Here is a 13926-nt window from a genome sequence, read left to right on the forward strand (position 1 = left end):
GTCGAAGGACATGGCCTCCTTGCATAAAAAATTGCAATTTCCCAATCTATTATAACCTCATTCAAATGTTCTGGTCAAGGCCCTACTTGTGTTGCCCTTGATTAACTTGTCGCATGAGGAGTGATGGAGCTAAAGAAAGTTGGCGTGATTCTCTGATGAGGTTTCCTGATTGTATTTTTATCCAACAACTTTTATGTATCTTGATTTCGAGAAAGAACAAGCCCAAGAATCATTGATCTTCATAATCCATTACCTTGCAAAGTGGGCCAAAGCCTTCTCCAAAGAGGCAATGGTATATCTCTCTTATTCAATAGAAAACATTACAGTGGTAACATATTGTCCTTTTGATTCCACATCCCAATGGCACAATTAGCAGATATATTCTTCCATAGATTTGCATTCATACCCACCTATCTCCAACTAATCTGAAGAGGCCATGAGCTGCGCTGTCACACAAGAAGCTGGCTTCATGAAAGATCTATCCTACAACAGGCTGAACCACACTCTTTCGTTATCCAATTTAATGATATCATTCAGATCACTCTATTCTTTTCCACTCTGGCATGTCCAAATGTAGACAATCTAACCTATATTGTGGGGGTTGTGAATTTATATTTATCCCATATAAATGCAACCATTCCAGCAGGCATCCCAACAACAATTATCACTATGTTCTGCCAACTATTATTAAGACATAAATCCCAATCTTGAGTACCTTTGCTTTGGGAGCTCACAAAACTACCAGTCACAGATCAGAAAAGTGTCTTGGGCACTATTGGAGATGCTCTGATCGCAGCTCAATCTCTCCAGTTTTGTGTCTATGAAAGCTCGATTCGCAATTTTCTACCCCATAGAAGAGAGTTAGTCTAACAAGTGTATTACACCACAATTTTAATTGTGGTTCTTGGAGCTATATGTGTGCACATTGTCTTTTAAGGGCACCAAGGTTTGCATATATGAGAAAGTTGAGCACAATGTCGTGATGTGGGAAATGCATAGGAGGAAATAAGTTAAACTAGACTTCATGACAACAAGCAACATGCCGTAGGGAAAACTGAGGCCCTATAAATGTTACCCCTAGGTATGTGTAGGATCATATGTATACCACCTTTCCTCTCCCAACATGAATTCACCTTGTTACCCATGTTTGGGTGCTGTCGAACTCATCACTTACGTTTTATCAAGGTTTAGCAACAATGACTTTAAAATATCGAGATGGCTGTATGGTTCCTCCACAGGTAGAAATCAACACAATGTCATCAGCACATAGTAATATCAGTTTGGTTATCTCTGCAAGCATGATCCTGAACTACCTAATTTCTTTGTGTACTTAGATACCTCATCTATGTAAAAACCGAAAAAAGTGGATGATATTTGGCAGTTTGTTTCCGTCCAATAATGCTATCCATGACCTCTGACCACAGACTAGGAGCACACTTGGTTTCTAATGCTGATTCATATAGTGCATAGATTCCCCATTGTATGTCTACCAGGACTTGTAAGTTCTTGGATTCACTAAATGAACTGGGTCGGAGTATAGTGTCAAAGGCTTTCTGTAAATCCACAAATTAACAAAAGATTATGCTTTTATGGGCTCTTACTTCTTCAATAAGGCTCGTACACCAAATTCAAAGCAAAAAAATTCTCATAAGCCCCCTGCATTTTTCTCAATCTACGACAAGAGATAGCAAAAGATAATAACTTTAGAACTTCAAAATATAAGCAAAAGAAGTTTATATAATGTAAGATATACTCCATCGGAGATACATTTACTACATGCACATGCACAGAACTAATCTGGTGTATAAGCAGATACAGAAAATATGTTATGGCCCTTTGACCCACTCCACAAAAAAGGAAATATATTTTGAACCAAAGATAGTATTTTGTAATGTCACATTAAAACTAACATTACATAATGCAGGTAGCTTTTGCAGGATGATAAATATACTAACAAGGTGTATAGAGATGCAAATATGGGAATCAAACCTGGGGCAATACTCCATTTGGATATAGAGATATGTCCTCTCCTCTAAATTCTCTTCAAAATCACTTAAGATTGCACCTTTGGGAACTAGTGGTTTGAAGCTTAGGTCTAAATTCTCAGATTCACTGTAATTAGATGCTTCTATTTCTGCACTTGGATTCGTGACTCCAAGGACAGACTCAAACCAAGCCTGCATAAAGTGTGGTCAGTAATCATATTTCAAATGCACAATAGTTAAAAACCCGAATACTGTTGGGCTTGATATACAATAGGTTCATTACATTTTAAGTGTATGTGATACTTAAAGTATTACAAATAGAATTGGTTGCAAAAAGTGCAATCGATCCATTGAACATCTACAAAAACATCAAATTTTCCCAGGAAGAATAGCACAGCTCATATATATCTATATAGGTACACGCACACAAACTCAAACCCTTCATAATCAACAACATAATTTGTCTTTCAAATTTAAACCACATTTTAAAACTGCATGTGTCATAGAATATGACACACTAAAGAAAATAATAGAACCTCGTTACCTGATAATATCTCACAATGTGATGGTGCTGCAACCTAGAAAGAGTAGTGACCTCTCTGGAACCAAGTGGAAATTAGTTATCAACCATGTGGTCTTTCAATATTACAGTTGAACAACAAAAATCCAAAAGAGTTTTTTTATTACATGCATCACAAAAGAAAATACCTCAAAATCTTATTATTCAAAGATGGGCTTTTATCTGACAATCTGATCTTCTTCATTGCATAATGTCGTCCATCAAGCTTGTTTTTGCATAAAACAACATACCCGAATCCTCCTTTTCCTGAATGTAAATAGTAATTAAACTTAAGCTCATTAACAATAGAATTCATTGAGAATACTCTCCTTTTATTTATCATAGGAGACTTTTCCAAGCTCTTCTGTGACATCAAATTTGGCATAGAAGTGGTCTCCAAAGATTTCTTGTTCTTTTGTTTGCTATAGATCAAAAAATGAATTCTTGCATGTCTTACTATGGAAGTATAAGAACATCCAGGTGGCATGCTTAAGGATTCATGTAAAATTATTTCTCTTTATGTGATCTCCTAAGGAAGACTATAGATTTTATAGTCAATTCTATTTTTGAAATTTATTACAAAGAAATACAGGGCACAATGGCAAGCTTTCAGTTAGAATCTAAAAAATGGTTTCCCAAAGAGTGAGCCTAGAGTTGCATACGATCTTAACAAGATACCTTTTCATTTTGAGCATGTGCCCAAGGATGAAAAGATGGGTGAGACAGCGTCTAATACAATAGTGTACAACAGAACATAAATTCATAAGACCATAACTATAATGTGCTTAAAGTTCAACGCACACATGATCAGGTTTACGGTCCTGATTCCTCTTGGATATCTAAAGATAATGCAAGCTAAATATGAAAAACATATCATTTCTAGTTTTAAAACGTTCTCACCCGCCGCTTTTGAAATGTTCCACAACAGAACATAAATTCATAAGACCATAACTATAATGTGCTTAAAGTTCAACGCACGCATGATCAGGTTTACGGTCCTGATTCCTCTTTGATATCTAAAGATAATGCAAGCTAAACATGAAAAACATATCACTTCTAGTTTTAAAACGTTCTCACCCGCCGCTTTTGAAATGTTCCACCAACTTACCTTCAATTATTATAAGATTCTAACCTCTTTCATATGAACTTACATGTACATAATTTACATGGGATCTAGGATTAATGCCCTTCATAAATCTTCCCAACACAAGTTGTGAGACTCCTTACAATGTAAAACCTCACTACTGTTATTCAGCATATATATCCTCTCTTGTAACTACGTTTTGAGGGTTTCTATAACACTGTTGCATCATGATGTTTCTGACAGTGTGAAGCTAGAAAATGATAACATAATTTACCAAGTAGAGAGAGTTCCTCAAAGTCATTCGAGTAACGTGAAAATGTGTTTGCATGCCCATTTTCATCTCGATCAGCCATCTCCGGACTTGCATTCCAAAAGTTGTTGGTAGCAGTGAGGCCCTACAGCGAGAAAAGAGAGTTGGTGTACACATCATAGACAAATTGTACTGCATCAAACATATACATTTCATACCCCGGATGATAGATTTGTTTCTTGGAGTATATCTGCAAAAATCCCACGGAAGGCCACATCAAATTGTTGAGGTTGACTACTTACAAGGTCCAAAATAATTTGGGGGACAATCTGTGAATAAAGCATAGATACAGTCAAAATAATACATCAATTTACTAGAATCATGATCCATGAAGAATGTGTATCAATATGAACTAGAATTTCCTAGCTCGATGCCTGGCCTCTTGCATACCTACTAGGTTGATTTGGATACTCTGAAATTGCAGCTTATCAATTCATTGTATTACAAAGCTGTACCTACTTCAGGCCATGTTAACCAACTCTAGCCCAGATCTATAACTATTCAAACATCCTTTTAAAGGATTCATGTTGTTGCTTCACAGGTAGAGACTAGCAGAATGCAGATGCTGAAAGAGAATGACACCCTCCTTTTCGCCATTTTCAGCTTCCTATATTTTTGTTACATAAGATTTTGACAGCGGTGAGCAATGTAATGCTTGCTGCCTTATGCACTATCCATTTTTCCTCCAAAACAGAGTATCTACCTTCATAATGCATTCCAATCAACTCTAGTTTGGTTCTTTCCTTATGATGGAATATGAGGACCAATGGTGCCTAGGACTTTTCTTGCTACAACTCAAGAGACATAGGGAAAAATTGTTGAAAGACAATAGTACAGCAACACAAGCTCATCCACAAAGAACAATCACAACTTTCTTTAGCCCCATCACTCCTGCTAATGCTACAAGTCAATCAAGGGATACACAAATGGGCTCCCGACCAAGACATAACAAAGGGGTTACAATAGATCGGTTACAATAGATGGGGCAATAGCAATTTGTCGTGCACATAGGCTCCGGCCCCATGGACCACGACCTCAGCACCCTTGTCATCGACAGATAAAGGCCATTATCTCCCGTCATCACACGTGCTTCCCTCGCTACGGAGACCTCTCCATTTTGGATCGACGTATGCCAGAGGTCTTTCAAAGACAAAAGCTATAATATATCTAACTTGAGAATCTCATATGTGCTGAAAACCAGATTCTTTCGTCTCTTTTTATCTTATTTACTTTTATATTTACTGAGTAATATTTATTTTATTTTGATTTGTTGTTCTCAAAGACAAGACAACACTTAAGATATAATCTCCTGTTTGGTGTTATAGGCCATTTTGGCCTCTTGAAAGACATTAATATATCGTTCTTTCTTATTAGCATCTTATGCATTGAAGGAAAGCTTGAGACTCAGAAAAAGAGAATACCTCCACAAAAGGCACAAGTAGTCACAAACTCACATTAAGTTTCTCTAGTTGTGATAGCAGCAATGGCCATGCATGAGGTAAAGGCCCCCTCGGAGAACAAACAAGGCGTAGCAAGTGTGCCTGTAGAGCAGTGTAAGGAAACATTAATAGATAAAAAATTTAGACTGAATTAATAGAGTTCATCATAAAATCAGGTCACCACAAGTTAACGTACAAGAAGGAAGTCCTTACGAACTGAGTTGTCAGCTTTTTCAAATGAAACATTGCATTCAGATTCTGAGTCTTCACTGCTGTTTATTTCCTGATGCTGGTTGGATGTAACCAATTTAGTAAGAACACTTTGCAAATAGCTAATTATGAAATCAATTTTCAACGCTTACGTTACAGGCATGAATCCCAATGTAAAAAATACCTCATATTTTGGGTCCAAATTATAATATATCTTCTTTAGAAGTTCAGAGACACTGGCAAACTGAATTGGTTTAAACATATTACTGTTACCATCTTTATCATTCTTATTGTTCAATCCCTGTGGCTTTAGTACTCTGGATTCCAAACCAAATAATAAAGGTTTCTGTGAAGCTTTATTCAGGTTCAGGATATTTAATTCCTCAAAGGAACCCTGTCTTCCTGAAAAAAGATTGCTCGAAAACTTTTCCAATCCCTTCTGTAACGGTTGGTGCAATTCTCCTTCCCAATTACTTTCCATTCCAAGTTCAGTGAAAAGATCCACAACTCCATATACAAGGGATGGTTCTAGATCTTGGGCAGTATATTCTGAACTATCTGAAACTCCTGCATGGGGAGCATCAACAATTCTGTCTGTTTGCCCATTGTCCTGAAACCAACGGAAAATAATGACTTGTAAACTTCAAATTTTCACACAATATCAAATCAAACGAAAGTGCTTCGACAAGGGATTCACAAATGTATAATACATGATTTAGAGGTACCATCAAAAGAACATGATATGTTAAAATCATAAATACAAACTTTCACGTCTAGAAAACTTCATTAGTGATAAATCATATGACTAATATTTATTCATTTATTGAAGAAAACAGCAATGCTAAAAAGAGCTCAAAACCTAAAACTGTAATAATAGAAGAGAATACACACATTGAAAGGTTTGTCAGAATTGGAAGAATTATGATGCTGCTTGATGTAGAAAATGCATCCACCATGTAGATTTCAACTATTCACAATTCCCATTTCTTATCTAAAAGATAAGAAATAGAATGATCCTAGCCTAATTTGCAAACATGGAATCGAACAAAACACTAATGAAAAGCAAGTGGATAAGTGCAGCACGGCAACTAAATGCATCCCATTAGTTGAGGTTACATAGGCACTAAATAGAAAATATTGTGTTGTGGTCAATAGAAATTGATTGGATTGTTCAAAATGCTGTCTGTCATACTAGTCCATTGATATCATCCACTTACTTCCAGCTGAAGCAAGAGAGATGTAAAATCAGGATCCTGGGTAGACACGGGGGATACTTTGGTAGGTAAATTAGCACCTCAGGGGGGAGCAGATTCGCCACACGCTCCAGAAGGAAGGTTATTACAAGCCATTTCAGGGTCAATTTATTGATGTTAGTTGGGTCTATCCCTAAGATGAATACGAATGATTCATTTTCCCATCGGAATTCCATGTTGCAATGATAGAGAAGCTAAAACTTGAAAATATTGACATACATCACAACCACTATTTCCAGAAAAAACTATTTTCTGTTGAGCTTCATTATATTACATCCATAACATGAGTTGCAATCATATAATTACCATATTGGATCATCGGATATACATAAAAGATTATACCTTAGATTGGATATATTCAATGATAGACTTTTATACAGGAACAATACATCAAGACGCTTAAACATTTGGCTGAGTTGATACCTCATGAACTTGTTGAAGGTCAATTCGAACATGTTCAGACAAAAACTCTTGTGCAGCTTCCACTAGATTGTAGATCATGACTCTACCTTCTCTGGAAATTGATGCTGCCTGCAAAAACAGCAGTTTCATTGATGAGTAAGCTCAATATGCTAAGATATGCTACTATAACATGAAATTTCCGGTTATTATACTCATCGGTAATTGCATTTGGGGCTGAATGATTCATTCTAGAGTAATTAAGGAAAGCCACTTGAGAAATTCATACTTGATCAATAAGCAAGGAATGTAATGCTTGCAAATCATCTTCAGAAAGTCCTTCCTTGGCTTTAAGGTATAACTTGGGAGGTTTATATGGGTATCCTGTCAAACACCTGATATATGAAGAATTATTCCATATGATAATTTTCCAGCCGATGCACGGGAGAATCTTCATTTCTCATAAAGCTAATGTCAAACTCCTAAGATATAAAGGTATTTTTTGATATTTTCCTATTATTCATGCAAGAAAAAGGGAAAAGGTGCCCTTCATCACTAAAACACCAGTTAGTCTTTTCAAACTTTTCTTTTGAAATATATTTAACAGATTTTGAGTTAGCAGAACACAAAAGAATAAATAAATTGGCTGTTAAATTCCTGCAATTTTTGCAGTATTTTCTCATACTGTTCTATTACTACATGCATGAAAATGAAACTTTGGATGATAAGGATTGATTTTTTCCTATCAAAGATTGTTCACCTGACAAAAAGCTCTGCAGAAACATTGCTTTGACCGCCTCCACCATGAGGTCTGCATAATCATCCAAAGAAGAAGTAGAAATTAAACTACGACAGTTCTCGATAAATATATAAAGATGTGTATACATACACAGTATAGATATAGAAAGAAAGTGATACAACATCTGTGCATTCAAAATATATTCTTTGTGAAAGAATTCAATCAAACTTACTGCAGTAATATGGAGAACTCTGTATAAGACTCTTCTAGGGAAACAATGGCAAAGTCCTCTTGAAAAATAGCTGACCTGCAGTAAAGCATCAATCATTTTTTAAATGAATCAAAGACCGGAAAAGGCATGAACTGAGTCAGAAAAAACGCTAAGAATAAAGATAATATACAAATTAATATACACATATAGAGGTACATATACACACACATATATATACAAATACACAAATGCATGTATAATTGCACGCACACACATGCATATATACACATACAATTACACGTAAAATTACACAGATATACACATACAATTACACGTAAAATTACACAGCCATACACATAGAATTACACGCATGCATATACACACATACACATACATATATACACAAATACAATTACACAGATATACAAATAAAATCAAATGCACATTAGCATAAGACTTGAGGAGACTTACAGTGCTGTCAGCTCCTCAGAGAGTGGTGATTCGTTCTGCCAGTGAGATGGGAAATGGTCTTTGGGTCGAAGATTCCTTTTCTTCTGATTCGATCGTTTGCGACGGCCTCCTCCGGCCATGGTTTTGACCTTTTACCTGGTCCTTTATTTAATCCGTCGCTCTTGAATTCTTTTATTTTCCTCTTGTTCTTCTCTTCTCCCTTCGCGCACCGCTCCCCGCCACCTTCCCCTTCTTCCTCTCAGGAAGCCTGTGGGCAGCATAATGTGTGTGTGTGTGTGTGTGTGTGTGTGTGTGTGTGTGTGTGTGATATATATATATAGAGAGAGAGAGAGAGAGGGAGAGGATTCTCTCTCACACACACACTATCTCAAGACTCGGATCGTGGCTGTTTCTGTCTCTGTCTGTCTGTCTGTCTGTCTGTCTTGTGTATCAACGCTTGCCTGGTCGAAGGAAGAGAGACAGACGACAGGACTGCATCAAATGAAATGAAATGAAATGAAATGAGATTGTGAGATTTGAATTCACAACAAAATTGAAGCGAGATGAATGTAGTCAAGTCAATAGAATACTAAATCCCATATCTACATAGTGACACTTACCGATTGACCGCGTGCCTATATAACTTGTAAAAGGATCGGATGTACTTATATAAATGTAACCTAAATTGGAACATTGTAACAATGAAATACGATCGTAGAATATGCTCTGTTTGAAGGACAAACGGATGATGGAGGTATGAAAGAGCCGAAGAATAATATGAGAGATAGAACGAGAGATATTGCCCATAGGTTAATCGCACTTGCAACATCTGTAGAGTGTTGCTCCTAAGTAGCCAATAGAGAGAGAGAGAGAGAGAGAGAGAGAGAGAGAGAGAGTAAAGTATCAAAGGTCGAGTTTGTCCATGTTCTTGTTGTTCTGAAAAAACTCTTCGTTTCTGAGTTGATTCGCTTTGTCGGCAACAGACAATTCTTCTAACCCTCACGCTCTGAGACCATGTAAAAGATTCTTGCGGAAGCGTTGTGCAAGACTCAGAGTACACAGTCAGTTATCCGAAGATACAACAATTTGGTATACACAGAGATGAGAGATGAGAATTAGACTTAGAATTAGAATTTTTATCATCCATAAAGAGGCCAAATTTGACCTATGGGACCAGAGTATACATGTGTTGTTGATATGTGTCTCCTTCCTAAGAAGGGGTATTCATACATTGAAGCACAAAGTCTCTATGTGTGAATAAAGCATACACATATGAGCTCAACCTTCTCGATGGTGTCTTAAGTATGGCACTTAAGTTATCACTCCCTCTTACTATGTCAACATATCTTGAACAAATTGCACTATATGTCGAGCATGTGAAGATCAAGTGACATTCATCCTCTACCATGATGCAACTTCAATACCTAACTTGTGAGATCAAGTGCGAAGTAGTGTAAGGGCTCTATGAGCATTACTACTCATATTGGTAATGAGATAAGGTTGGATACGATCAATGGGCATTCTTGCGTTATATTGAGACCAACATTCAGGGTCGACATTTACAATGTAGTATTCTAGCTTTGTCCTCTTAGCATCTTCCCACTTCATCCTTAATTATTCCACCAACCTTTCCTCAATCATTACATACTGCATAACATTGTCGGAAAGCTCTAAAAGATCATCCAAACCCCATCTTCTAAACCATTTCCTTATGTCAACAACCCAACCGGATGAGAGAATCTTACTTTTATGATTCTTTTGTAGCTTACATCCAACGAGCATCCAACATTCCAAGCAAGATGTGGTAATCGATGATTTGACATATTCTTGAGTTTTGTAATGTATTTATATACTCTTTGGAGTGCCAATAGTTCTATGGGTCGAACACTTGTTTCCAAGATCATAACCTGGTAAGAGGCAGTGCATTTAACTCCTAATTGCCTCCTTTAAAACATCTTTTGAATTTTCTCAATCTCATTCCATGCATTAAGAGAGATGGTGCCACCCCATACTTCTACTCCATAAAGCAATACTTGAGTTACCATGGCATTGAACAACATTAGTTTTACTTCCCATCCACAAGTATCACTTTGGTTGCATTGGTTCTCCAAAAGGTAATACAATTTCCAACTGACTTGGAGCCTAGAATCAAAGCATGCACTCCATTTATTTGTGGCGGGTACATCAATGCCAAGATATTTAAAACTTCTTACAAATTGTATATGTTCACCTCTATATGTGAGCATAAGGTAATGATGAGGTTGGATGGTTTGCACTACCATCATTTTTGTTTTCTCCACATCCATTGCTAGTCCACTACTTGGAGCCTAGAATCAAAGCATGCACTCCATTTATTTGTGGCGGGTACATCAATACCAAGATATTTAAAGCTTCGAACAAATGGTATATGTTCGCCTCTATATGTGAGCATAGGGTAATGATGAGGTTGGATGGTTTGCACTACTATCATTTTTGTTTTCTCCACATTCACTGCTAGTCCACTACTATGCCAAAATTCTTCTAATACCCCAAGCAGATTTTGCATACTATCAACATCATATGAGAAGACTACCACATCATCTGCTTATAGAAGTAATAAGATAACATGTTGCATCAATTTGGGGACATTCAATCCTTCTTCTTTTGCAACCTTATTCACCATTTCTTCTAATTTATCAATACATCAGCCAAAGAGTGTGGGTGATAGTGGACATCCTTGCTTGACCCCCATGTTACTTAAAAAGTGCTTTGAGAATCCACTATCCATTTTTAGTTGGCATTTAACTTTGTTCATATAGGCATGCAACAACAAGTCGGTACTCTAATGGCGCGTCAATCTCTACCATTCTTTTCCAAAGTTCACTTCATGGTATGGTATCAAAAGCTTTCTTAAAATAAACAAAACAATAAAGTGTTTTTCCTTGTATTCGACTCTCTTCCATGATTACTCTCAATGTGACCAAATGATCCACAATGGAGTGTTTTGTTCTAAATCTTGCTTGCCCAAGTGCTCTTTTGCTTGTACTTTCAGCCCATGTGGTTATCTTTTGCTCCATAATAGTGTAATATAATTTAGCAATAGTTGAGCTCACCATTATTGTACGATAATTTGATATTTGATTCTTATAACACGTTCGCGTTCACAAGTGGAAGGATTGCGCATTCCACTTGTAGAATCTTCTTAAAACGAAGCAAATACACCCTCTCTACAAAAATTGGATGCACTAGTATCACATGTTCCTCAACTTGATGAGAATTTCCAAATATAAAAATACATGATAGATCTACGAGTGGAGATCATTAGAAATCATGCAAGTTTAGACATGTTGATAAGTTAATGTAGGCATAATAAAGTTCAACTATGGCTCAATATGGCACTACTGTGCGACAAGGGAAACACTAACTTAAAGACTTATATTAATTAGGTAAGTTTTACAAAAATATGAGGTGTACTTGTATCCATACTAATAAAATGAGATATAATTTATACTTTGACCCATACGTGCATGTATGTAATTGTGGAAAATGTAGGATAGTGCACATTAGGATAAGTGATTGCTTCCAACTAACTTATTAAAGTATTCAATACTTGTATTTAAAGTTGATCTAATCTATTCCTCAGTTTGTTCATATGAGATCAAACCATATGTGTATATAATTGTGCACAATGTAAGGCAGTGAACTTTAGGATAATGTCGTGGAAATAACAAACCTATTAGGCTTTCATACATGTATTTAAAATTGGTCTACTCTATTGCTTAGGTGATTCACACAAGATCAAACTCCGAACGATAACGCAACTGGAACCATTATCAACACACTACACAATCTAAGCAGCAATGGAATAAAAACATAATAGTTTTAACAATAGAAGACAAAGATCCATAATAACAACATGGACAGTCATGGCAACAATTATAGGGCCATGTTTTGTTAAGGTTAGCTTGGACCAAAATCAGCCTCCATTTAAACTAGTTCATGTTTCTCCATAAGTTTGGTAGTCAGCTATGCACGCGGTGAAACCAATGTCATAAATCTACTAATCAAGTATATAAAAATAAAATTGAAACATATAGAAGATTATAAAGAATAGAATCCACTAGGTAAAACCAAATATTTGTATTAATAATGTGAAATCTTAACAAATCGTCAGTGTCATATTCTTCATAGAGTCTATTACATAGCAATCAATTCATCAACATCATTTTCTTCATCATCTTGTGTAGAACTGTCTTCGGCTATACGTGCATTGGTTTCCCCTGTTAGCCGAGCCAACGAAATATCTTCTATAAGCTCATCATCAAGCTCTATTAGCTCCCCCGGTTCGCCGGCTAACGGAGGAATAGGCTCTCACGAAGCAGGTTGAAACCTTTCTGTATTGGCGAGGTTCTTTGCACCGACCTCCTCATCCTGGTCTGGGCACTCCCACAAAGCCTTAATCCGCATATTAATAAATATAACTTGGTCCTCGTCCTTCTCCAATGCAACTGTATTTCTAAACAGCTTCAATGCACATGCTGACGTAGTTCCTGTGATGTAAGTAACAAGAAGATTTAGTTGTCAAACGAAAAAAAAGTGATTGGTTATCTCAAGATCGTTACCCTAGTTCGAGGAATACCTGTGCCAGAAAAGAGATCTAATATCCAGTCTCCTTCGACAGAAAACATCTCGATCAAGCGCATCATAAGTCGTTGAGGTTTTTGGTATGGGTTGACAAGTCCCCGTTCTGTCGTGGTGACATGTCGCAATTTCCGAATCACTGCTGGATATACCAACAGATTTGAACCTCCCACTTCATTAGAATGCTCTTTGATTCTCTGTTTCTTAATTTCATCGAAGTAGCCAACTGTTATGTATTCAATGGCATTAACGAACCGAAAAGTTGGCCCTCTATTTACATTGGTCTTGATCCTATAAAAAATAATACATCGAGTTAAGAATGGATTCAACAACCTTAAGAAATGCAATATAGTGAAAGACACCTATAAATAATCCTTACCATGCAAGGTTCTCGATGCCATGGCAACGAGATCTCAAAGCTTGAGCTACCGAGTACCCTTGGTCCATACTATGAAAGACAACTATTCGCCACAAGGATGCGGTCGTTAGCTCAGCGAAATCCTTGACCATCTTCTCCAATTGTTTAAACCTAAACGGTTCATCGTCGTATGATGACCCAGCCATTCGAAATCCGTAAGGAATATCCGCAATCATTAGCGTATATTCCTTCTTTGGCACCTTCTGGATCAAGTCGATGACATCACCGCAAACCACATTGTAGTAAAGA

General features: G+C 36.8%; 1 protein-coding gene across 5 annotated transcripts in view; it reads right to left on the reverse strand.

Moving 5' to 3' along the window:
• The window catches only part of GCN2 (protein kinase family protein), a 32618-nt gene extending 23625 nt beyond the window's left edge, over positions 1 to 8993 (reverse strand). For 2 of the 5 annotated variants that reach the window (XR_015531195.1, XM_087332455.1), the window contains exons 1-13: positions 8661 to 8993; positions 8211 to 8285; positions 8000 to 8050; positions 7529 to 7634; positions 7264 to 7371; positions 5772 to 6197; positions 5574 to 5666; positions 5393 to 5479; positions 4097 to 4207; positions 3903 to 4023; positions 2694 to 2811; positions 2530 to 2584; positions 1990 to 2177 (exon numbers count right to left, since the gene is read on the reverse strand). Coding sequence is in view for 4 of the 5 variants with exons in the window: in XM_087332455.1 (XP_087188581.1) it covers positions 1990 to 2177; positions 2530 to 2584; positions 2694 to 2811; positions 3903 to 4023; positions 4097 to 4207; positions 5393 to 5479; positions 5574 to 5666; positions 5772 to 6197; positions 7264 to 7371; positions 7529 to 7634; positions 8000 to 8050; positions 8211 to 8285; positions 8661 to 8779 (1658 nt within the window). In the remaining variant the exon portion in view is untranslated. The remainder of the gene's footprint in view (positions 1 to 1989; positions 2178 to 2529; positions 2585 to 2693; positions 2812 to 3902; positions 4024 to 4096; positions 4208 to 5392; positions 5480 to 5573; positions 5667 to 5771; positions 6198 to 7263; positions 7372 to 7528; positions 7635 to 7999; positions 8051 to 8210; positions 8286 to 8660) is intronic. The other 3 variants (XM_087332453.1, XM_087332452.1, XM_087332454.1) reach the window with 2 other exon arrangements.
• Between the last annotated feature and the right edge of the window lie 4933 nt (positions 8994 to 13926).

This window comes from Azolla caroliniana, unplaced genomic scaffold, assembly GCF_043228905.1.
Source record: "Azolla caroliniana isolate FFs.n. ecotype wild unplaced genomic scaffold, voAzoCaro1.0.p SCAF_16, whole genome shotgun sequence".
NCBI lineage: Eukaryota > Viridiplantae > Streptophyta > Polypodiopsida > Salviniales > Salviniaceae > Azolla > Azolla caroliniana.